At 44.5% G+C, this 25,623-nt stretch overlaps 1 protein-coding gene across 1 annotated transcript in view; it reads right to left on the bottom strand.

The window, feature by feature from the left end:
- Window positions 1-25,623, bottom strand: part of LOC136176275 (CUB and sushi domain-containing protein 1) — a 1,594,796-nt gene that overhangs the window by 5,393 nt on the left and 1,563,780 nt on the right. The window contains exons 57-67 of the mRNA XM_065946402.1: window positions 25,302-25,478; window positions 24,491-24,670; window positions 21,979-22,152; window positions 21,348-21,521; window positions 19,785-19,858; window positions 17,765-17,876; window positions 14,493-14,672; window positions 11,160-11,204; window positions 8,204-8,365; window positions 4,815-4,927; window positions 3,992-4,079 (exon numbers count right to left, since the gene is read on the bottom strand). Coding sequence (XP_065802474.1) covers window positions 3,992-4,079; window positions 4,815-4,927; window positions 8,204-8,365; window positions 11,160-11,204; window positions 14,493-14,672; window positions 17,765-17,876; window positions 19,785-19,858; window positions 21,348-21,521; window positions 21,979-22,152; window positions 24,491-24,670; window positions 25,302-25,478 — 1,479 coding nt within the window. The remainder of the gene's footprint in view (window positions 1-3,991; window positions 4,080-4,814; window positions 4,928-8,203; window positions 8,366-11,159; window positions 11,205-14,492; window positions 14,673-17,764; window positions 17,877-19,784; window positions 19,859-21,347; window positions 21,522-21,978; window positions 22,153-24,490; window positions 24,671-25,301; window positions 25,479-25,623) is intronic.

Below are 25,623 nucleotides of genomic sequence, written 5' to 3' on the forward strand. Positions count from 1 at the left end.
GTATGGACCTAACAAAAGCAGAAGATATTAAAAAGAGGTGGCAAGAATACACAGAAGAACTATACAACAAAGATCTCTATGACCCAGATAACCACAATAGTATGATCACTCACCTGGAGCCAGACATCCTAGAATGAGAAGTCAAGTCAGCCTTAGGGAATATCACTATGAACAAAGCTAGTGGAGGTGACAGAATTCCAGTTGAGCTATTTCAAATCCTAAAAGATGATGCTGTGAAAGTGTTGCACTCAATATGCCAGCAAATTTGGAAAACTCAGCAGTAGCCACAGGACTGGAAAAAGTCATATTTCATTCCAATCACAAAGAAAGGCAATGCCAAAGAATGTTCAAACTACTGCACAAATGCACTCATCTCACGTGCTAGTAAAGTAATGCTCAAAATTCTCCAAGTCAGGCTTCAACAGTATGTGAACCATGAAATTCCAGATGTTGAATCTGGATTTAGAAAAGGCAGAGGAACCAGAGATCAAATTGCCAACATCTGTTGGATCATTGAAAAAGCAAGAGAGTGCAGAAAAACATATACTTGTGCTTTATTGACTACGCCAAAGCCTTTGACTGTGTGGATCACAACAAACTGTGGAACATGAATACCAGACCATCTGACCTGCCTCCTGAGAAATCTGTATGCAGGTCAAGAAGCAACAGTTAGAACTGGACATGGAACAACAGACTGGTTCCGAATCGGGAAAGGAGTACATCAAGGCTATATTTTGTCACCCTGCTTATTTAACTTATATGCAGAGTACATCATGTGAAATGCCAGGATGGATGAAGCACAAGCTGGAATCAAGATTGCTGGGGGAAACATCAATAACCTCAGATATGCAGATGACACCACCCTTATGGCAGAAACTGAAGAACTAAAGAGCTTCTTGATGAAAGTAAAAGAGGAGTGTGAAAAAGTTGGCTTAAAACCCAGCATTCAGAAAACTAAGATCATGGCATTTGATCCCATCATGGCAAGTATATGGGGAAACAATGAAAACAGTGATAGACTTTATTTTGGGGGGACTCCAAAATCTGCAGATGATCACTGCATCTATGAAATTCAGAGACGTTTGCTCCTTGGAAGAAAAACTATGACCAACCTAGACAGCATATTAAAAAGCAGAGACATTACTTCACCAACAAAGGTCCATCTAGTCAAAGCTATGATTTTTCCAGTAGTCATGTATGGATCTGAGAGTTGGACTATAAAGAAAGCTGAGCCCTGAAGAATTGATGCTTTTGAACTGTGGTGTTGGAGAAGACTCTTGAGAGTCCCTTGGACTGCAAGGAGATCCAACCAGTCCATCCTAAAGGAAATCAGTCCTGAATATTCATTGGAAGGACTGATGCTCAAGCTGAAACTCCAATACTTTGGCCACCTGATGTGAAAAACTAACTCATTAGAAAAGACCCCGATGATGGGAAAAATTGAAAGCAGGAGGAGAAGGGGATGACAGAGGATGAGATAGTTGGATGGCATCACCGACTCGATGGACATGAGTTTGAGTAAACTCTGGGAGCTGGTGATGGACAGAGAAGCCTGGCGTGCTGTGGTCCATGGGTTCGCAAAGAGTCAGACACGACTGAGCGACTGAACTGAACTGAAACGTGTACTCTTTAGCCATAGGGTTTATATATTCTGGATACAAGTTCCTGAGTAGATACATGGCTTGTACTCTCTCACATTCTGATTGGGGGTGGGGAGTAGCAGGGGGGCTTAGATTTTCTTAATATTTATTGTTATTTGGTTGACTGTTCTGCATCTTAGTTGTGGCATGCAGTATCTAGTTCCCTGACCAGGCATCAAACCTGGGCCCCCATTGGAGAATGGAGTCTTAGCCACTGGACCACTAGGGAGGTCCTGGGGGCTTTGATTTTAATGGGGAAACCAATTTATTTTTGTTCCTTACACAATTTTTGCATTAGAGTTGCCTTTCAAACTAACTTGCTTTAGTATCCATTTAAAGATGATCACATTTTTTTCAATTTATCTACTGACTGGAGACAATTAAGAGGTTGTTTATTTTTATCCATAAAAATAGAGTGTAGCCACAACTCTGAAATGAATGGCTGTTGTTGAAGCATTACTTATAGATAGACTTTTCCTCATTAGTTGAATGGGAGACTTGCTTGTGATTCAAATTATTTTGTGAGCCAAATTGTTTTTCCTGACAATAAGCTCATCATCACATGAGAAGATCACTTGTTAAAGCAAGCTGTTCTTTTGTTAGATTAAAAAGAAATGGGGCAGTGCAAAAAATTCTCAACAACAAAGTGATGATTCTGGTCAGGCTGACTAGATCAGTAAACTCTGCCATCCACAGAGTATTGTGCACGGCTCGCTGGGGTGTCCTTAGACAGAATTACTAGAGCGTGTGCCTTGGAGAAAGGAGGGCAGATAACCACAGGGTTTGGCTCAGAGCAAGAGAAAACTTCACCATCATTAGTGCCGGCCTATTTTCATTATCTCAAAATAATGTGACCCCATTGAAAGCATCATCTCAGCCATGGCTGACACTGTAATTTAAGCTCTTCTATGTAAAAGTTTTTAATTTGGAAAGGTGGGTTTGGAGTATTTTATAATTATCTCTTTTGGTCAAGTTTTTTTTTTTTTTTTAAAGCATGATATTATACAGTTTGATATATATTTCCTTTGGAATCCCTCAGTATATTGATAAAGGTTTTATGAAATCAGTACATCAGTAACAATCATCACCAAATACTACACTCCTGTTCCTCTGAAAGACTGCTTGGCATCAAATCCTACACAGGGGACTCCTCTGTGTACAATTAATACGTTAGGAGCATTCTGTAAGTAAAGTAGAAAGTAGCTGATGCTATTCAGGAGAAACATGGCACTCATCTCATTATAAAAATTGCACCTTCTCATCTGTGTTAGTAGCAACATGAGTAAAGATATGTGCAAGAAGAGCCTTAGCACAAAGTAGACCCTCATACTGACTCTCAATCTTCCCAGCAACCGGAAACTGACTCTCCACTGAGATTTCAGACGACGAAACAGGCTTGAGAATGTTGTAATTCCTCCTGGATCACAAAACTAGCAAGTGGATGAGGTAAGCTTCACGTTTAGTGGTTTTTTCCATACATTTTTCTTGTCTAATTACTAAGACATACATCAAGTACTTGAGAAAGACACAAAGAAGGCAGGCAGGCATACTTGTCCCTTCTGTCTATCTAGAGCAAACTTCTTTCTCATGTGTATAAGTCTTGAACACCTTTCCACATCAATAGGTAATCTTTGTTCTCTAATGACATAGATTGAATTAAACTGTCTTATATTTAATGTAACATATTGCATAAGATTGATGTAAGAAGCAATTCATTTATGATATATGTGTGAGATATTCAGGTTATTTCTAATTTCAACTATTAAGAATAATTCTGCTGTACACATACCCGAATCATCGTCACACTCATCTGATGAAAAATCTTAGCAACAGACTTTTTTATAAAAGATTATTGTTAAATTAAATTATACACATCTACTCACACACTCACCAAAAATGAACACCCAAGTGTCTTTTTCTAGTCCACACCAAATCTGACATTCTCACAGCTGAAAATGATCTATCTTTGTTACATAATACATATTTTTCAAGTTAATATCTTTTCATAGTTTATTGGCCATTTTTAATTACTCTTTCTTAATGATATTCTTAGGGCAATATAGTTTGTTTATTCTCTGAATTTCCACTTTGCTTTCTTCCCATATTTCAAAGTATTTCTTTGTATATTAAAGATATTAATTCTGTGTCTGGCATATTTATTGCATTTATGCCAGCTAATATTTTGTTTTGCTTGACAATGAAGAAGATTTTTTCATCCAGTTGTAAAATACATGTCTCTCCTGTTATTTTTGTTTCTGTTTCTTTACAGTCACATTTTCTGTCGCATTTAGCTCAGTCACCTGCAGACCAACCTGATATTTGATTTGAAAAATCATGTAAGTGCAGCATACCTTGCCTTTCCAGCTTGAATTTCCCAAAGTCTTTTCCGTGTATGTCACCTTGAAAAGTAAACCCTCCTCTTTCAAGTCCGGATGATACCTGATACATATGAAAAGGAAGGAAACAACAAGAATTAACCATGATCTCTTCTTTTATCATAATATAAATATTATTTCTCCTATTTAGACATTAATGGTTAATTCTTTTAAACATTTGTCATTCCTTTTGAGATTCCCATTTATAGTTAAAATTGAGAAATAAAGATATGAACTTTCAACTAACAAACTCTGTCTCATTTTGATCTCCAAAACTGTAGTAAAATGTACACCTTATTTATATGTTAAGTATTCTTTGTAAGGGGGACACACATATAAATTACCTCAGAGCCTGCATTATGTAAAACTCACTGTGTCACGGCTACTGTCTCCTGTGTATCATGTGAAGCCCTTTACACTCAAGTTTGAGGATGAATTGGCGCAGAAGCAAAGAGTTAACTTGCAAAACACTATGAAGGGGCATCGGAACTCTCTCAGTGCATGCAGGGTGGTTACTGTGGCTTTGGGGCAAGTCCGGCCCCAGTGTTAGAGTTGGGTGTGGTCTGCATCTAAGCTCTTCTGACAGGAGCAGCTTGTCGCTCTGGCCATTTTCTTTCTGGTCTCAGAGATGGCTTTCTTCCCTCAGATGATGAAGGGGTGTCGCTGCTGCAAGGCCAGGGCAAGGGCCCTGAGTTTTCAAGGTGCAGACAGGACCCAGGGCATCTTGGAAGGGATCTCCGTTGGTGCTCCCAACTCTGCGCAGACATGACGATTAGAAAACCCTCTAGGAAGTACTCACATAACCATCCAGTCCCCAGTTGTCATTCTCAAAGTTGCTGACGAAAATATCCACTGGACCTTTTATCTGAAAAGCTTTCAGAAGTAAGTGGGCCTCCTCCTTCTTGTAAACACCTAGGAAAGGATCATGGGTTATTCTTTTTTTTATTATTATTATTTTTTTCATTTATTTTTATTAGTTGGAGGCTGATTACTTTACAATACTGTAGTGGTTTTTGTTCAAAACCACAATGAGGTACCATTACATGCCAGTCAGCATGGCTGCTACACAAAAATCTACAAGCAATAAATGCTGGAGAGGGTGTGGAGAAAAGGGAACCCTCTTACACTGTTGGTGGGAATGCAAACTAGTACAGCCGCTATGGAGAACACTGTGGAGATTTCTTAAAAAGCTGGAAATAGAACTGCCATATGACCCAGCAATCCCACTTCTGGGCATACACACCAAGGAAACCAGATCTGAAAGAGACACATGCACCCCAATGTTCATCGCAGCACTGTTTATAATAGCCAGGACATGGAAGCAACCTAGATGCCCATCAGCAGATGGATCATGGGTTATTCTTACATCGCAGAAATGCTTATGGTCAGGAAGGTAGGCACTCAGCCCATTTATGTGGAATATAATATAGAGAGGATAGTGTTTTCAATAGCAGCGGTTAGTATTTTTATTTTTAAAGTTTAGCTGCAGTCCTCCTTTTTTCCTAAAACTCACCTCTTATTGAAGTCATTGTCTGTCTCGAATAAGTATTGTCTACTTCATGCAATTCAGTATCTTAATGCCACAGGAGGAAAAATATTTATATACATTCACTTATATTAAGTTTTTTAAATTCATCATTTTTATTCCATTTGTACTCACTTCTGAGGACAGGGGTCTGTATTATAGAGGGGATTAAACTACTGTGTATGAAATAAACAAGCTAGAAGGATATATTGTATAGTACAGGTAATATACCAGATATTTTACAATAACTTTAAATGGAGAATAATCTATAAAAGTATTGAATCACTAAGAAAATGATGTCTTGATAAAAACAGCTATGCTGAATGGACACGCAGAGAGTTTGTACAAAATTCTTACAAAATTTCAGTGTGGGAAAATATAAATATTTCTAAATCAAATAAAAAAAAGAGAAACTATAAAAAAAGCCCCAAATATAGCTACTTATGTAGATGAACTATGCTCATTGAAATGAATGGCTTGGTGGACAAAGGTCCTCTGAATGACTGCTGAATGGTTTTGTCCAAGGGGTCAGGGTTTGTAGTGGGGGTATGGGGGGATGTGTTTGCAGTTATGGCTAGTTCCCTACCCAGAGGAGGAACCAAATGGGTAAGTAAACAAAGAAACGAACAGATAGTAAATAATAATAACCCAAACGCCTTCTGTGCAGAGACAGGTTCAAGGGAAGGTTGCACTGTTTCAGGAACTCCAGCAGTTAATTCCCACTTTCTCTCATTAGAGAAACAGACCTCTAAAAAACACTGCAGGAAGACTGTCCACTGGCCAGTCACATAAGAGGAATGGAACTCATGGACAAGAAGGACCCATGGATGGGGAGGACCAGCCCAGGATCTGGGCCGCTGTCCATCGCCACCATCAGCAGCTCTGTGTTCTTGGCATACAGGTTAACCTCTAAAGCTCTGAACCCCACTTCCACAAACTCTTAGTAGAGATATGTGTACTCAGGAGAGTTTTATGGTGATTAAATTCATCACCCACAGGACATCAGGTCCTGGCTGGCTTTCCAGGAGCATGACCTGCGCTTCCTCCTGTATGGTCCTTCGCAGTCAGACTGTACGTGGCGGGTGGACTTCTGTCTAGCCACAGGGACTCAGTCTGAACAACTTTTGATCCAAACTTTTCTCCAATTCAAACCTAACTGCATCAAAGTCACATTGGAGAACATTTCCTTTGGTTAAAAAGTCCAAACTCCATGACGAAAAATATTATCCAAAGGACCTGGGTGAGCCTAAGAAATCTGAATATTTTACAAAGTCTCAGTTATTCTCAGTTTATTCTGATCCAGGACTAGATTTGAGCACCCAGTCTATCTCATTTATACATTCACAGGGTCAAGGTGCAAAGCAATTTTGGGGACCCTAGATTATGAATTCATAAATAAGAACCTGTTAAAAATCTGTGAGTATGGGTTATTTTTCTTTTCTTAAGTCCAGAGTGTGTGCACTGTTTTTAGGTGTTTTCCCAGGGCTTCCCTGGTGGCTCAGATGGTAAAGAATCTGCCTGCAATGCAGGAGACCTAGGTTTGATCCCTGGGTTGGGAAGATCCCCTGGAGGAGGGCACGGCAATCCACTTGAGTGTTCTTGCCTGAAGAATCCCCATGGACAGAGGAGCCTAGCGGGCCAAGGTCCACGGAATCACAGAGTCGGACACAGCTGAGTGACCAAGCACACACAGCAGCAGCCAGGAAAGCAGAGAAGTGAGGCGTGAGGGGTGGGAGGGGTCCTGAGCGGCTCTCATCCTTTGCGGAGGCGAACCATGTGCCTGTCTAGTCCTCAGGGACCTGTGGGGGCCCCTTGGGGGCCCTTATGTTCAGAACCAGGGCTGGGACTTGTGGACAACTCAGTCTGAACCCTTTGGAAGTCAGTCAACAAAAAAGGATACATTGTTATGAGTGAGATAATTTGGGCTAAAAAAAGGTAGTAGATTCAGTCTCATGGTGATTCTGTGTCCTGTGGGTTGATGGTATCAACCCACATGGGCTGGAGATTCTAATCACTTAGATTCTGACCGCAGAGCTCACATCCTACTCCTGCCCTGTCGCTTAGGAAGGCTGCTTAGTTTTCCTGGGTATCTCTCTTTTTTTAAACCAGTTAAAAAAATAAAAAGTGTTTAATAATAATAGTTAAATCACAAGATTGATGCAAGAAGGAAATGAACAATATATATATATATATATATGTATGTGTTTGTGTATATATATATATATATATATATATATATATAAAGCACCTAAAAGTGTCTCTTGCTTAAAAATAAACCAGAGTTGGTTCTTTTCTTTTTAATTGTTTTTTTAAACTGAGACACATCAATAAAAGCTCACCAGGAGCAAACAAGTTTTAAAGAATGACAGCAAGGGCATATCAAAACTGTGAATTTTGAAGATGTGACTATCTAGGCATAAATGTTACATCTTTGATGTAACATGATCTGTGTGTAATCGGCAGCAGATTAATTTGCTTTTCTGTACTGGTTTTGTAACCTTTAAAGTGAGGAGACAGACCCATCTGCCCCCGTCCCTGAGATGACCTAGTGAGAGGCTGCGGGTGCAAAGCCCTGGTGAATCAGCCACGCTTGGCCCGTGTTGTTGCCCCCTCAGCCAGAAGACTGATGGAGGGTCTGGTGAGGGAGCCCCCTGGGTGCCTACCTGTCAACTTCAGCTCCCCCTGGGAGGCTTCAGTGAACGTCGCATTCACTTTGCTGCTAGTTGCGTTGAACCAGTCGACAGTTAGAGTTGCAGGTTGTCTTTTCCCTAAATATTCATAATATCCCTTCCACACCGAATGGATGAAAAACACATCTGAAGGAACTGTGGGGGGGAAAAACAAACAAATGTTAGCACATGCAGAACAATTACACTTAGATGTTTTAATACACAGAAGGCATAGCATTGTTCATTAAGACGGCACGACAGTGACGATGGTGATGACAAAGACCTGTCTCTGTGTCTCCTCACAGCAGGTTCGTAAGAGTCAGGTGAGCCGGGCCGGGAGCAGGCAGCTTACTGTGATGTGCAGACAGTCATCTGTCACTGGGCTGGACGCCAGCGCACCTGTGTTACCAGATCCACCAGGGCCAGCGTGTGCAGTGAACTGGGACTGCGGACACTAGGTAAGGTCTCATCAGTCAGGCTGACCCGGAAATCACTACTGCTGTGTCACTGACTGTCCGAGTCCACTTGCTATGGGAAGACTTAGGCTCAGAGGAACTGACATCTGCCAGGGCTCTTCTGCCCTCAGAAAGCCTGCATTTCACAGCACCGCTCTGACTGCACAGACCCGGCTTATGGAAACAAAGATGCTCTATTTCCCAAGATCTTTATTTTTTAAGTAAAGACAATCTCTCATCTAGCTCTTCTGCTCTACTCCAATCCCCCGATAAGAAATAGCCCAGAATTGGTAAGGAAGCTAGACTAAATGATGTTAAAAACAAAAGGCAAACTGTCTTCTTAAAATATTACAATTCCTCTGGGCGAGGAATTCTTACAAAGATTATTGAGATATTCTCTTCACTGGATACCAAAAAAAAACAAACTTTTTCACATTTCTGCTAATATGTTTAAAAATCTATTTTTACAATATTGCTATAACATTTTACAGGGGAATTGATGTAAATCTACATCAGTGAATCCACTAAATTTCTCTCTGCTCGGTCTCATGATATGTGTAAAATGTTTAGTTGGACAACATCCACCGTGAGTGGGGCTGGTCAGGAGGCACTTTTGGACTTCCCAGGTGTAAAGAAAGGTGCTCGTCTCCCTGAGTGTGTTTCTGCAAACGCACTTATGGCCACAGTGTGAGGAGGACGGAGCATGGGGTCCCTGGTTCTCTTTTCTTTTCAGCTCCACTGGACGTTTGCCTGATTCCCCAGACAGGCTGACCCAGTAAGACATCTCCCGACAAGAAAACAATGTCAGCACTTGCGAGGGCTTTGATGGACCCAACTTTCTAATAGTAATAGTTTCAAAACTCAAGTTTGAAGCGGAGACTTGACACAGGCCTCTGACACAGCTGCTGATCGCTCAGGACACTGAGCAGGCCCGTCGTCAGCAGCATCACCGAGGCCCACTTTTCATCAGCAAGCCCGAGACGCCTCGTCTTCCTTTTCTAAAATAAATAGCCTTTTAAACAGTATCCAGATCTCTTTCCCTAGTCAGAAGGGACACACCCAGTGGAAGCTGTGAATGCCGAGGTCCTCTCGTTGGCAGGTCAGGTGGGCCAGCCGGGCTGGGCAGCAGGAGAAGCAGTAGGTCGGCGGGGCAGCTCGACCGTGCTCAGCTGTGCCCACTGGGGACATGGGGGTCCTTTTGGGCCCTTGTCCTCTGACCTGTTGCTGGTGGTTTGCAGTGTAATGTAACCACCACAGTGGAGGTGCTAGACTGTGTGCCTGTACAAAGAGGCCTGTTTCTTCAGCGCTTCCCTTCAGAGAGGATAGGGTACACTGAGGTAGAGTCTGCAGCGCTATAGCTGACTCATACTGATGTTTGATAGAAACCAATGCAATATTGTAAAGAAATTATCCTTCAATTAAAAATAAATAAATTTTAAAAAAAGCCTGCAGACTTTTCACTGCCCACAAGACCAGTAAACAAAACAGAACAAACACCACCACCACCACCCACTGTGTTTTCTTCCATTGAAGAAGATGTTGCTTGGGTAGAACACTGATTTCTGTGTTTGATTTTCAAATAACATTTGCATAGAATAGTACAGAAAAAAAATTTAAGGTAGGTCTCATACTTCGTGGTGTACAATGCATGAATTCCTTTAACCATGTTGGAACTTTTTGCCTCATCTAAGAATTAAATGCAAAACCCAGCAACTGTGACTGAACTTACAGCATTTCATATAACCTCTCCACATTTGATCCTGGAACAGAGTTTATGTCTAAGAAACCAGTGTGAAAACCTGAATACAGAAAACACCAGAAAATGAAACTTACCTAAGTGTTTTCTGTTGTATTTTTTTAAGCTTGATTTACATTATAATTTGGGGACACACTATATTGTTTAAATATTCTCTAAATTTATAACAGGTACAACAGGCCAGGTGATTTGGAGTAATGAGCATCTTCATTAGGAAATAAACTTGCACCTTTCCCGTTTGCTATGGCATGCATTAAGCAAGGTATCACACACAACAGAAAGCGAGAATTAGTGTATCAGAGGCAGAGGATGGAGATACTTGGGGGAGGATGTACCCCACATTTGAACTGCTGGAATGCACAGCTGTCATGATGTGTTACTTACTGTAGCATCCTCGTGTGGAGGAGGCACACAACCCTCTTTATAAGGCTCTCTGTTATACCACATTCTGGCTTAACATCTGATGTCCACTTCTGCCTACGACGTGCCCAAGGTACCTTTTTGTAAAACAGTATGGGGCAATGACAGAGGTTTTCCTTTTAAGTAAAGTATTGTTATTCCATTAACAAACCATGGTTATGAGAGAAAGAGGAACCTGTGTGGGCTTGGTGTTTTAAATAACTGAAACTTTAACTTGTTCATGGACTAAAGGAATCAGAAATTTGTTTCTTTGGCTGCACAGAGTATAGTAGAGAACAGATCATCTTATTTAAATCTGTAACTGTTCTGGTATACAAACCTGGAGTTTTAGTAACTGTTTCATTAACTTCTCTCACTCCTTTACCTACAAGTAAAAAGACAAATTATCACTTTCAAAAGACATTTATTTTTGAATAAGTTTGAAAAAATGTCAAACCGAAGCAATGTTTGTTTCTCCAGATTTCTTGAATGCACAAAGTAGTAATATCTTAAACATCTCCACTTTAAACCCATATATTCACGGCGTAATGTCTTTTGCTTTTGTGGGAAAACTGAGTTTCTTAGTGGAAATCAATTTGGATCTGACTTGTGCATTCACTGTGCTACAACAGAGAGCCTTGTAAAGGAGGGTGTTTATACCCTTTCTCACTCTTCTTTGGGACCTCCTGCCCCCAAGGGAAAAGTAATTTATGAAATTACTTTGTAAAGAGTTACAATCATCTCAATTTTCCAAGTCCCCACCCTGATCAATGAACTCACCAGTTAGCAGTGAACATCAAAATACTTCCCCTGCAAAATGTTTAATTTAGTCTATCAACTTAACTCGTAATCTCTTTTATTTCATAATTTTGTATCAAACTACAAATTATTACTTTTTTTTTTAAAGTATGTATTTGTCTATTTCAGGGAGAGAGGGGAAAGGGAAACATAACTGACTTAATTCCTAACGTGAATTCGACTGAAGATTTATGAAGGAATTCTGACAGAAAGTTGTTTCTGGGGAATTTTGGCAGAAAATAGGGAGATTCCAAGGAAATCCCAAATCCTGAGGGGCAGAAGCAAGTTTCTGAGAGATTGCTGAGAGGCAGAAGGGGTTTCCAGGGGATTCCTGAAGGGCAGAAGGGGGTTTCTGGGGGATTCCTGAGGGGCAGAAGGGGTTTCCAGGGGATTCCTGAGGGGCAGAAGGGGGTTTCTGGGGGATTCCCCATCAGCATATGGTGGTATCTGGGGGATTCCCCATCAGAGAGAGGGTTTTTTCGGGGAAACCTGAGGAGCAGAAGACAGCTTCTGGAGGAATCCTGAGGGCAGAAGGGGGTTTTCCGGGAATTTTCCACCAATAGAATGTGGTTTCCTGGGGGATACCCCACCAGCAGAGGATGGTTTCTGGGGATTGCCCGCCAATAGAAGGGAGTTTTCACGGGGATTCCCCACAGGCAGATGGTTTCCAGGGGATTTCCCAGCAGCAGAAGGTAATGTCCTGGGTATTCCCCACTGACAGAAGGGGGTTTCCAGGGAATCCTGAGGGCAGAAGGTAGCTTCCAGGGGGATCCTGAGGGGTAGAAGAGTTTTCTGGGTGGGGGAATCCTGAGGGCAGAAAGTGGTTTCCAGGGATTCACCACCAGCAGAAGGTGGTTTCTGGAGGATTCCTCACTGACAGAGGTGGTTCCTGGGGAAATCCTGAGGGCAGAAGGGCATTTCTGGTGGAATCTTGAGGGTAAAGGTGGTTTCTGGTGGAATTCTGAGGGCAAAAAGAGGTTTCTGGGGGATTCCTGAGGACAGAAGGCGGGTTCTGGGGGATTCTTCACAGCAGAAGGTGGTTTCTGGTGGAATGCTGAGGGCAGAAAGGGGTTTCCAGGGGATTCCTGAGAGGTAGAACGTGGTTTCCAGGGGAATCCTGAGGGCAGAATGTGGTTTCTAGGGAAATCCTGAGGGCAGAAGGAGGTTGCCTGGGGAATCCTGTGAGCAGAAGGGGGTTCTGATGGAATACGGAGAGCAGAAGGGGGCTCTGGGGGAATCCTGAGGGCACAATGTGGTGTCCAGGGGAATTCTGAGGGGTAGTATGGGGTTTCCAGGGCAATCCTGAGGGCAGAAAAGGGTTTCTAGGGGAATTCTGAGGGCAGCAGGGGGTTTTGGTTGAATGCTGAGGGCCGAAGGGGGTTCTGGGGTGGAATCCTGAGGGCAGAAGGGGTTTCTAGGGGAATTATGAGGGCAAAAGGGGGTTTCCAGGGGAATCCTGAGGGCAGAAAGGGGTTTCTAGGGGAATTCTGAGGGCAGCAGGGGGTTTTGGTTGAATGCTGAGGGCCGAAGGGGGTTCTGGGGTGGAATCCTGAGGGCAGAAGGGGTTTCTAGGGGAATTATGAGGGCAGAAGGGGGTTTCCAGGGGAATCCTGAGGGCAGAAGGGGGTTTCTGGTGGAGTCCTGAGGGCCGAAGGGGGTTCTGTTGGAATCCTGAGGGCAGAAGAGTTTTTCCAGGGGGATCCTGAGGGCAGAAGAGGATTTCTTAAGGAATCCTGAGGGCTGAAGGGGTTTCCGGGGGAATCCTGACTGCAGACGGGGATTTCTGGTGGTATCATGAGGCCACAAGGGGCTTCTGGTGGAATCCTGAGGGAGAATTTGCTTTCCAGAGAAATCCTGACAGGCAGTAGTGGGCTTCTGGGGGAATCCTGAGGGCAGAAGGGGGTTTCTGGGGTGAAATTCTGAGGGCAGAATGTGGTTTCCAGGGGAATTCTGAGGGGTAGTATGGGATTTCCAGGGCCATCCTGAGGACAGAAGGGGTTTTTAGGGGAATCCTGAGGGCAGAAAGGGGTTCTGGTGGAATCCTGAGGGCCGAAGGGGGTTCTGGGCTGGAATCCTAAGGGCAGAAATGGGTTTCTGGTGGACTTCTGAGGGCAGAAGGGGTTTTCTGGTGGACTTCTGAGGGCAGAAGGGGATTTCCTAGGGAATCCTGACTCACAGATAAAGAATTCTTTCAGAATTGAAAAGTGAGAACTACACATAGGCTCCAAGAAGCTACCACTAAAGGCTTGGGCTGTATCACACTCTGTCATGTCTGTTTCTGTTGCTTTGCCATCATGTCCAACTGTGGTTTGCTGAGGAAACAGAAGGCGTGTTGGTGTCAGCTCTGACTATGTGTTACTTTTATATGTAAATACACAACTTCGTGAGTCATTAGTACATCATTCTGGTGTTAATTGTTTTTGTAAGTTTAAAAACCGGAACCAATGTCAAGGACACATAAACTTATATTCTACCACTAAATAGCTGTGGTCTCAAAAATAACGGACCTATGTTATATATTCACCGACACTGGTGGTCTTTGCCCATTTTCATTAAAAAATATATTTTCCAAAGACATACTGTATTTTATTTTCCTTTTAACTCAGTGTGTTTCTCTTTGACTTAAAATGTGATTTGCAAATAATGAGACCTGCACCTCTCCTTAGCTTGTGCCGCCTCTGCATTCAACACAGACTGCGCACACATTCACACACACAGCTCACACATAGCAAGCATGGATTTGGGGGGAGGGTGACGGACAGTGCCTCCGAGAGGCTACTACTTGGGCATCTTCCACCTGGACACGAGCCTGGTGGGCAACTGACACTCATCCTGGTCTGCAGGGACCCACTCTCACTTCTCACCAGTAACTTACTTTTACAGACAGGGGACTTCCCTGTCCATTTCATGTCTGCTTTGCACGTCCTGTGTTCAGATCCACCTGCAAGGAAGAATCCTGGATGGCAGGTGTACACCAAGGTGTAGCCAAAGGTGGGGAGGTCTATGGCTCTCACATCGGCATGGGCTGGTGTTTCAGGCTGGCGGCAGGCGTGAGCTGAAATGGGATTTAGTCCATTAGTAAGTCCACTGGAGCCTAAGCATGTGTGTCAAAGGAAATACAGAGAAAGAGATGGAAATGGCTATAAAGTTAGTTTACCATTTACAACTGAGAATACAGGAGCTTTACAGATCACTGACGTTCTGCTCTCTGCAGCTTACAGCACAGCAGAACCTGGTGTTGCCATGTCTGTCTCCTCCTCTCCCCCTACCCTTCCCTCACTCTCTCCTCCTCCTCTGTCTCTATCTAGCTGTCTGTCTTCTATTTATCACCTGTTTATCTATCATCTATTTATCTAGTCTCCTTTACATACATGTATATATGTAATTATGTACAGAAATTTAGAAAGCATAGCTTTAAAATAAACACTTCTGACATACTGTTAGGGTAAGTGGGGCCTCCCTGGTGGTTCAGATGGTAAACAGTCTGCTTGCATTGCAGAAGACCTGGGTTCCATCTCTGGGTCAGGACAATCCCCTGGAGAAGGGAATGGCTACTCACTCCAGTATTCTTGCCTAGAGAATTCCATGGACAGAGAAGCCTGGCGGGCGACAGTCCATGGGGTTGCAGAATTGGACATGACTGAACAACTAATATTAAGATAAATAATATGTGAAATTTCTTAAAAGAGCAGCCCTTTAAACTAAACACAGACAGATTAATGTGTATTTTAAAATATGCTTTGATTTTTGTCCAGTGCCAACTAGCAAATTTACTGCTCAGTTAAATGAATAATTAATTTTGGCCAAAATCCACTGTGTGTTTAGAAAATTAAATTAAACTGAAATATAGATTCTTATTTCATTTAAAATATCATTTAGGAATAAATAAGGTTGTAATTGTTTTTGTTTTTTGCTTGCTAAGTTGTGTCTGACTCTTGTGACCCCATGGACTGTAGCCTGCCAGGCTCCTCTGTCCATGGACTGTCCAGGCAAGCATACTGGAGTGGGTTGCCGTTTCCTTCCACAGGGGCTCTTCCCCACCCCCCGGGCTCAAACCTGCGTCTCCCGCATTGACTCTTTACTGCTGAGCCCCCGGGGAGCCCCAGGGTTATAAGGTGCTGTGTGTGTGCTGTGTTACACTGCTTGGGTTGTGTCTGACTCTCTGGGACCCTGTGGGCTGTAGCCACCAGACTCTTCTGTTCATGAGATTCCCCAGGCAAGAATACTGCAGCGGGTTGCCATGCCCTCCTTCCAGGGATCTTCCTGACCCAGGGATCGAGACCATGTCACTTACTTATGTCTTCTGCATGGGCAGGGGGGTTCTTTACCACTAGCGCACCCTGGGAAGCCCCATGCTTGATCTCAAATAACTTTTCATTCTTTATAGAGTGCACATTTATGTCTCAAATAAAGGACGTGGCCAAGTATTATAAAACAAGCTTATATTATTAACATCACTAATACAATCTTTTTAAGTATTGTAATATTTTTCACTTTGACAAACTTTCAAGGTGATGGTGGTTTAGTCAGTAGGTCGACTCTTGTGACCCCATAGACTGTAGCCTGCCAGCCTCCTCTGTCCATGGGATTTCCCGGGAAAGAATACTGGAGGTGTTTCCATTTCCTTCTCCAAATTTTCAAGGTAATGAAGACCTAATGTTAGCAAGCTCCACACACAGACACACACACCTAGGTGTATATACATACATATACATGCATGCATGTGTGATATCTCTGTATAATATTCACATAGAGGATTCATGTAGAGATTTAGAATAGAGATGATAGCTTTGAAATAAAGACTGATACATAAATACACAAAATTCACAACTTACATCCTCAGAACATTTTTGTATAGAGCTAATGGGGAAATAGATGGGGAGACAGTGGAAACAGTCTTTATTTTTTTGGGCTCCAAAATCATTGCAGATAGTGATTGCAGTCATGAAATTAAAAGACACTTAGTCCTTGGAAGGAAAGTTATGACCAACCTAGACAGCATATTAAAAAGCAGAGACATTACTTTGCCAACAAAGGTCCATCTGGTCAAGGCTATGGTTTTTCCAGTGGTCAATTATGGATGTGAGAGTTGGACTGTGAAGAAAGTTGAACGCCAAAAAATGGATGCTTTTGAACTGTGGTGTTGGAGAAGACTCTTGAGAGTCCCTTGGACTGCAAGGAGATCCAATCAGTCTATCCTAAAGGAGATCAGTCCTGGGTGTTCATTGGAAGGACTGATGCTGAAGCTGAAACTCCAATACTTTGGCCACCTCATGTGAAGAGCTGACTCTTTGGAAAAGACCCTGATGCTGGGAGGGGTTGTGGGCAGGAGGAGAAGGGGATGATAGAGGATGAGATGGCTGGATGGCATCACCAACTTGATGGACATGAGTTTGAGTAAACTCCGGGAGTTGGTGATGGACAGGGAGGCCTGGCGTGCTGCGGTTCAAGGGGTCGCAAAGAGTCGGACATGACTGAGCGACTGAACTGACTGACTGACTGACTGAACCTGGTAAGAGTTAGACACTACCTTGTCCTAGATTGGTAGAGGATGAAAGGTTTGTTACTAATCATTACATTTTTCCTAATTCTAATGATTAAATGATTAAAATCACAAAACAAAACTTGGTCCAAAGTATTTGAATTATCAATTCATATGGACTCCAAAAAGAATAGTTTAAACACTTGTATTAATACTCTGACAAGTCACATGATCTTTAGTGATCCGAGGTGAACATACTAGGGGAGTAGGAGCACATGCAGGTTTTTTCTCAGTGAGTGTTAACTACAGTGTTATTCACTGGACTTTGGTTTAGGACAGTTTCTCAGGCTTTGGGGCCTGGGTATCACCGGAGGTGCCTGGGAACTACAGACTGGGGTCCCCTCCTTCTCTGCACCCCACCCGCCCCTGGCCCCCAGAGCCTCAGATACTGCAGGTATGTGCAGGATGGGACTCAAGTTTCAAACTTCAGACAAATTCCAGGTGCTGCTGCTGCTCCTGGTTCTAGGGAATCAGACTCTGAGAAATGAGTTTAGGGAATGGAAAGAGACAAACAAAAATAAGCCCCTCATTCTCTCTCAGGAAGGTGAATTCTTTCAGCTGCTGGAGAGCAGACAGGCCCTGCCCTTGCACAGAGTCACACTTACGGATGCACTCTGTCTGGATGCCGCTCCACGTCAGGTTCGCCAGGCAAGTTCGAGTTGTAGAGCCTTGAACGTGGTAACCTTTTCGGCACCGGAAAAACACCATGCTTCCAACCTGGAGGGGAAAGCCAGCACCAAGCTCAGAGGTGCCATGGACATACTCGCGCTGGAAAGCACGCTCCAGGGTCGGGTGTGAACCAATGTGTACACGTAAAATGTGGGTTAAAGTGTCAGACACAGTTGTTCTTGTTTAGTTGCTCAATTGTAGCCAACTGTTCTGTGACCCCATGGACTGTAGCCCGCCAGGCTCCTCTGTCGAAGGTATTTCTCAGACAAGAATACTGGATTAAGCTGCCATTTCCTTCTCCAGGGGATTTTTCCAACTCAGGGATCAAACCCACATCTCCTGCTTGGCTGTGTTAGACACAGTACAGGTTGTTCAATGGATTGTGTGAGGTCTTAGATACGGTGACCCGTGATTATTTAGAAGCAGTTTATTTGGGTAACAAAGTATGCCTTTTCTCTTTAGTTTTAGCCTTATCTCTTTAGTTTGTGATAATTTTCTTTTCTTTTCTGTTTTTTTCCCCTCTGCTAGTCCTATTCTGGGTTTCCTAGGTGGCTCAGCAGTAAAGAGTCTACCTGCCAAAGCAGGAGACCTGGGTTCAATCCCTGCATTGGGAAGATCCAATCTAGGAGGAAATGGCAACCCACTCCAGTATTCTTGCCTGGAGGATCCCCATGGACAGAGAAGCCTGGCGGGCTACAATCCGTAGGGTCGCAAAAGAGTCAGACATGACTTTGAGGCTAAACAACAAGTCCTATTCTAAGCAATTAGTGCTTGTCAGCAAGTTACTTTAGCACTTGCAGGAACTGGCCTGGAGACTGATAAGGACTCCATCATAGAATCCTCCAGAACTATTCTTCTGATGGTCTCAGTCATCTCTTTAAAAGATGGCATCTGGGTTTTTAAATGATTAGTAAATCTTGCCTTGGGTCCAGTCTGTTATCTGGGGTAGTGTAACTACTGTCATAAGGGGAATGGTGGGCCACCCCTCCCGGTTAGCTTCTCACAGCAGATCACAGGACTGCATCACTGAAAGCAATCGTCATGAAGGTTCACTTCCTACAGGCCACATGCAGGCAAGTTAGGGGTCACTGAAACCAGGGGTGACCACAACTTGGGTTTCTCATGATGAGTTAGTGAGAACGCCCACATCTTGTATTTTCTGGTGTTGCAATGTGTTCAGCATATGTCAGAAAACGTGACCTGAAGCTGCAAGGCCACACACGAGACCCTACATAAAGTGCGCTAGATTTAACCCGGGGACCTGTGAGGCTGTCCTTGCAGAGTGAGGCGAGGCTGTCAGGAAGGAGCCAGTGTGGCATCAGGGCAATCAAGTGAGGACAGTTTACACTTCAGGTAAAAGGAGGAGAAGTGGCTGAAGAAAAGGGACTTTTATTCTCAATGAATGGGAACGGTAACTTGGAAGTAGTGTGTATGTTTAGCTCTGGCTCTCAAAGGTATCTGATCAGAGAACCTGAAGTCACTCAATTACTTAAGATGGTTGAAACATTTTATTTCAAGCTTCTTTACTTTCCATGTTTAGGCGTTTCTCTGATATTTGTGTTAACATAAGTGTTAATATACTTTGAAGGCATTTTCTTCTTCTGTTTTTGTCTCTGGGATTTAATGTTATTCACCTATTCTATCTGGTCACCAAGTGGAGTCCTCTTATGTGAATCAGTGGCAAATCACCCTCATTTGAGATTTGCTGTGTCAATTCAGCAGACAGAAAGAAATATACATGCTTTCAAATAGAAATTTATACAGCAATTAATTCTGTGTGAATCAGATACAGTTGTCTCAGTTCTAACAGTTAACATAATAAGCAGAAATCCTCTCTGAATGGACTATATTTGGGCAAATGTAACATGAGTCAGATATGTACACAGACACATGTATATTTAAGTATCAATTACATTTTAAAATAGAGAAAAACATAGCAAAATAAAAATGAAATACCTCATATCCTCTTGAGCTATTCTGTATTCCAAACTGTGGAGTACCAGGATCTGGGCAGGTGTTATGAGCAGGATCTGAAATTCACAATTATAAAAAAAAAGCAAAGAGAGCCAGATATGGTTATTACAGGAATTCTAATATTTTTACTAAGAGGTCTTACAAAATTCAGAAAATTGTGTTTTGACAAGTGAGCAAGATGTCTTGCAAGAAAATTAAAAATTAAATTGCTATTTTCATCTTTTTTCTGATTTCTTTAGATGTTAATCTTTAGTGCTTTATCAGACTCTAAATTGCCCTGATTATACTATTTTCTATGTCAGAAGAAACACATTCTCTTCCATTCTCTGGTTTAAGTTTTCTCTACTAACATACTGTATTGGTTAGTTAATGATATATATAGTCTTTAATAATTACCTATTATGACCTTTTATTTTTTGTTGATTTAATTAATCACCATCTCATTTGGTCATCTATTATATTACTCTAAACATCTTAAACTAATTTTCCTAAGATTTCAAAATGTGGAATATACTTAATGCTTCAAAATATAAGTATATGGTAGACCAACAGTGATATTTTTCTAAAAAATTGTACTACTTCAGCAATCAATGAGTGGCTTCAGTATGTCAGCTCTCCAGCTGCTGATGGGAAAGCAAAATAGATAACTTCAAAAAAGTGTTTTCAAGAGAAACTAACCTATTGGAGGGAAGAAAAAAATATATATATATTTTTACTTTTTCAGAAATAGCTAAAATAAAGCAATAGTTTTAGTCCAATGGCAGTAAACTTTAATTATAAAAAGCAGTGTTCCAAAGAAATTATTGTTGACACCGTATTTTTAAGTAGGTATTTACTTTCTTAGAAAACAACCAGGGATAGAAGTCATTCCCTGCTTGCTGCGTGCGTGCAGAAGGTCCTCTCATGCTCGGGGAAGCAGGGCGCGCAGCGGCCGGCCATCACTCGCTCAGTCTGCAGGGCGAGGTGGAGGGAGGCTGGGAGTGAAGCAGGGAGGGTTCTGGTTCCTGTGTCACTGATGCAGTTTGTCGACCAGCATAATTTCTACCTGAACCCTTCCTATGAGACAGAGATTTAGTCTAAAAAGGAGGAGTTTAGGTCATGTAGAGAATCTCTTTTAACTTGTAAGTTTCCCTTCATATTGGAAGGTCAGCAGAGCACTAGCCGTGGCTGACAGAGCGGGTGGTTTACTGGGGGCGGGGGTGGGCTGGGGGAGAGGGTGTCAGGCACTGAAGTGGGGGCCCTTCTGGTGCCACGGCAACAATGAGATCTTCAGCAAACTGGTCTTTCCCCTGAAGATCGCGGCTGTCAGCTGACATGGGCAGAGGGGGGCTGCCAGGGTAAGAGAGTCTAGGAGCTGTTTTTAAATGACTTATCACGTCAACTCCAAGCTCCGTGACAGGATTTAAAAGAGGCTGCCATCAGCATGGCTGGTCAGCCCCTGCACAGAACATCTCCCAGGAGAGCATCACCTGTGTGCCCGCAGATGCTCCAGCTTTAGAATGAAATGCCCTCTCCCCACCTCCAGGGCTGTCTTGCCATCATTACCAATGCAGGTGGGCTGGACGCCACTCCAGGTGCCGTCTGCCTGGCAGACTCTCCGGGACGACCCCACCAGGAGGAAGGGGGACTTGCACTGGAAGAAGACTTCAGATCTGTAGGTGAAGCTCTTGCCACTGAGGCGCCCCTCAGCAGGGATGCCGGGGTCCCCACAGAACACAGCTAGAGAAGACAACCAGGAGGTCAGTGCACAGTCTGTGCCCCGGGTGAGGTTCGTCTATTCAACTTGTCTAACTACTTTCCATTAAATCCTCCCATTAAGCCCTGGGAGGCCCAGTGGGTAAAGAATCAGCCTGATATGCAGGAGATACACGTTCGATCCCTGGGTAGGGAAGATCCCCTGGAGAAGGAAATGGCAACCCATTCCAGTCTTCTTGCCTGGAGAAGCCCATGGACAGAGGATCCTAGAGGGCTATAGTCCAATGGGTCACAAAGAACGTACACACATTAAATACTTAGGAGCCAACGATGAAGACAAGGACAGAATCTGCCCTCGGGCAGCCTGGGTCACACGTGGAGTCTTTAGCCTGTTGCTCCCTGCCTACAAGTCCCACAGGCCCTCCTGCTCAGACTGCAGCCCGAGGTTTGCGTGTCGTGGTTTGTGCTCCTGAGGACTTACGCAGGCACTGGGGGACCTCGCCCCTCCAGACCCCTCGGCCTTCGCAGGAGAGGATGGCGGGCTGGGAGAGCTGGAAGCCGTGGGCGCAGCTGTAGCTGATGCTGGCGCCCCAGCGGAAGTCCGTTCCTTCCACCTTCCCGTCCTGGACCGGAGGAGGCTGGCCGCATGTGACAGCTGTCAGGGAACAAACAGGATTCAACATTCTGGAGTTTCCAACACAACACAGCTCTCCAAGGCCTCACATTTTAATTTCACCCATGTTGCAAAAGACATCTACAAGGGCTGAATTTTTTATAGACAAATTACTGAAGAAGATAGTAAATCAAAATAATAAAACTTTTCTCTAACATTTCCTCATTAATTTAGATCAAGTTCATAAAAGCAAAGCAAAGTCAAAGCATATCCCACCATAAAAGAAGGTGGAGTAAACAAGACAGTCTCAGTCTATAAGACAAGAAAGAAAGACTGTTGTTCCACTGATGTTTTCTTACGATGGTTACCAGAGGCAAATTCAGTCAGGAGCATGGTCCTATGACATGAGTACAAACATTTGAATTTATATAAACAGATGGCAAGAATTTATCTGTACTTTTTTCTTTATATAAAAGAAAGAAGTGAAAGTCATGAAAGTGAAAGTGAAGTCACTCAGTCGTGTCCAGCTCTTTGCGACCCCATGGACTGTAGCCTACCATGCTCCTCCGTCCATGGGATTTTCCAGGCAAGAGTACTGGAGTGGGTTGCCATTTCCTTCTCCAGAGTCTTTATATAAAGATAGCATATAGTTTCCAAAAGACATAGGCTGCTGATGCACTTGCTGCAGAATTGAGCACTAACACTTGCGTGGTTAGAGAAGACCCTGTAAGAAACCGCTTTGCCAGGGCTCTGTCTCATCCAGGGGCTTCGAGGGAGAACACTCTTCCCAGGAGTGAGCGCCCGCTGGTGCTGGCATCTGCCTGGCCCACTCCAACCATTGTTCTACAACGCCTGGTCTAAGAGCTCCCTGAAGACCCAAGAGCTCCGAGACTTCACATTGGAGGAGGTTTGCCGCTGACAGTGGGCACGGAAGGCGGCAGGAGAGGAGACTCAGCCGTATTTCCTCCCCTGCACTTTCTCACGGGTGCTCACACCTTCTCACGTGGGAAAGACACAGACCCAACCACACGTGCAAGCCCGGAAGCTGGACACGGGCCCTCCTCTTGCCATCCACCTTCCCTCCATCTGTGCACTCATTCAACAGAGATTTTTGCAGAACCCCTAATGAAGACTGGGGGAGCAGTCTAGACAGGTTGACGTCGGGTTCCAAGGCCCCCAGGTGGGAACGGTGATGAGTGACATGGCTCCAGGGAGGAGTGGGCAGGGTGGCCAGCAGGAGAAGAGACAGGTCTCATCCGTGAGGGCCGGGTTGGCTGTGGAAGGGCTGTTAATCCAACACACACTAAACAGAGGGACAAGATCTACCCAAATGTATCTGAAGTCCAGAGAGCAGACATTCTAGGGATAAGTGTGTGGACACGCTCACTGGACTAGAATGCTCCCAACAGGACTGTGTGAGTTGCATGTAACACCCTCTTAGCACCTGCCACAGCGCTGCACGGTGTTAATAACTGCAGCTGTAAAGAAGGACATGAGACAGGACTCCTTACCCACTGACGGGAGGAAACCAGGATGCACCAAAACCGCCCAGGTCGGAAGGGCGTAAACAAGGCCCTCGGGGTGGGGTCTCCTCTGACCTCACAAGACTGTCCACACAGGACACACCTTCCTCCTGAGGGTTCCTGCTACTCCAGCTCCCAGCTCTTCCCCCTTCCTCGTCTAACGACCATAAGACGCCCCTTTCTACTGTGTGGTCACTGCCGGCATCCATGCCCTCTCTTGCCCCGCCCCTCCTGCCCAGCTGAGAAGGCCTGCAGCTCCATCTGGAGCTGGTGGAGACGCTCACCCTGCAGATCAGTCCTGGATCAGCGAACCACCAGCCCCTCTGCTCCCCGAGACGCCTTCTGCCTGCTCACTCTCTCCCTGGAAAGTCCACCGGCCAAGTGGGAAACCTCCCTGTACCCCCTCCTCGTGGTGGGGCTTCCTTAGTCTCAGCGCCCGAGGCCCACCGGCATCAGGACACTGGTGGTCTCTGCCACTGTTCTGCACTATCTGATGATCGGCTGTGACCCGCCTCTCCAGCCCCGTGGTGATGGCCACAGGACTCAACACAGCCACGCACACCGAGACAGATCTGGGTTCACAGCACGGACTTCAGAGTCGTCCCTGAAGCCCGATGTCTCCAAGACCTGACCTGCGACCCGAGAATTTACTGCAACTCTCTGTGAGTCAGTCTCCGGGCTGTAAGACCAAGATTAAGGTAGTAAGAAAAGGAAGTGATTTAATACTTGCGAATGAGTTTACAGCAAAGGTGAGCACGTAGAAGGTCTACACGGATGCTTGCAAACTGATGTAAAATGTTAACTCAATAAAGAGTCTCCATGTGTGAGTGACGCACAAGAGGAGCCCCAACACTCGCCTTTGCAGGTCGGTTTGCTGTGATTCCAGGTACTGTCCTTGGTGCAGCGGATGGTGGGGGACGTGGCGGGCTCCATGGTGTAGCCGGGGTTACACTGGTAGCTGACCGTCTTGTTGAAGGTGAAATCGGTCCCGAACTGGATGCCGTTCGCCAGGGTCCCTGGGTCTCCACAGCTGATGACTAACCAGCAGAGAACAGACACAGAGAGACACACCATCATCACGGGATGACTGACTCCTGGCTTCTGTTTAAGGGACTCTCCTTAAGCTGCTCTTCAGAGTGACGACGCCGTGGCTGGGCACAGCGATGCCAGCCTCTCTCTGGGGGACAGTTTCGCTGGCCGGCCATCAGGAGGCTGCATGTTTGGAACCGCTTATTTCTACTCCACTGGTGGTTGGCTGTGTAGATGACAACTGTCATCCGTGTTCTGTCCTTAACTAAATGTTGTGAGGGGTCACCCCACAAAGTCAAGGACAGAGACACAGGCTGAGATCAGAGAGAACCAGGCTCCTGCACCATTTCCCTTCAGACTAACTGGCCTACAGAGAGAATGAACCTTGCCTTTTCTGAACTCAGTTTTATAATATCCAACTCAACCAGTCAGGCAAAGCATTTTTAACCATAAAAATAAGAAAGTGAAGAAAAATCTAGAAGTGCTTAGAAAGGGGTCCTATTAGCAAACATACATGTGATATAATCCTTTTTTCCCTAGGGATTAAACAACACAGCCTCTGTAAAATCAGCTCCTTTCTCCCAGTCCAGTGTGAGTCGCTGTGGGGACCTGGGTCTGGCCAGGTTGGCGGCCACTCACGCGTGCAGTCAGGGGCTGTGCCAGTCCAGGTCCCGTTGGCAGTGCAGTGGCGCGTGGTCAGCCCTGAGGTCCTGTAGCCGTCCCAGCATGCGTAGACCACCGAACTGGAGAACAGCACGCCATCGCTGCTGACGATCCTGCCATGGGCGGGCGTCCCCGGGTTCCCACAGGACACAGCTGTGGGGAAACAGAACGGCAGCGGGAGACCCGTCACCATGCGATAAACTCGAGAGGTCGAGGGCCATCTGTGTAACGGATCGCGCATTTATTTAAGAAATCATCGGAAGTCACTGAGGTCCTGCCCCACCCCTACATCCCCTGC

Source organism: Muntiacus reevesi, chromosome 10 (genome assembly GCF_963930625.1).
Source record: "Muntiacus reevesi chromosome 10, mMunRee1.1, whole genome shotgun sequence".
In the NCBI taxonomy this organism is placed as follows: domain Eukaryota; kingdom Metazoa; phylum Chordata; class Mammalia; order Artiodactyla; family Cervidae; genus Muntiacus; species Muntiacus reevesi.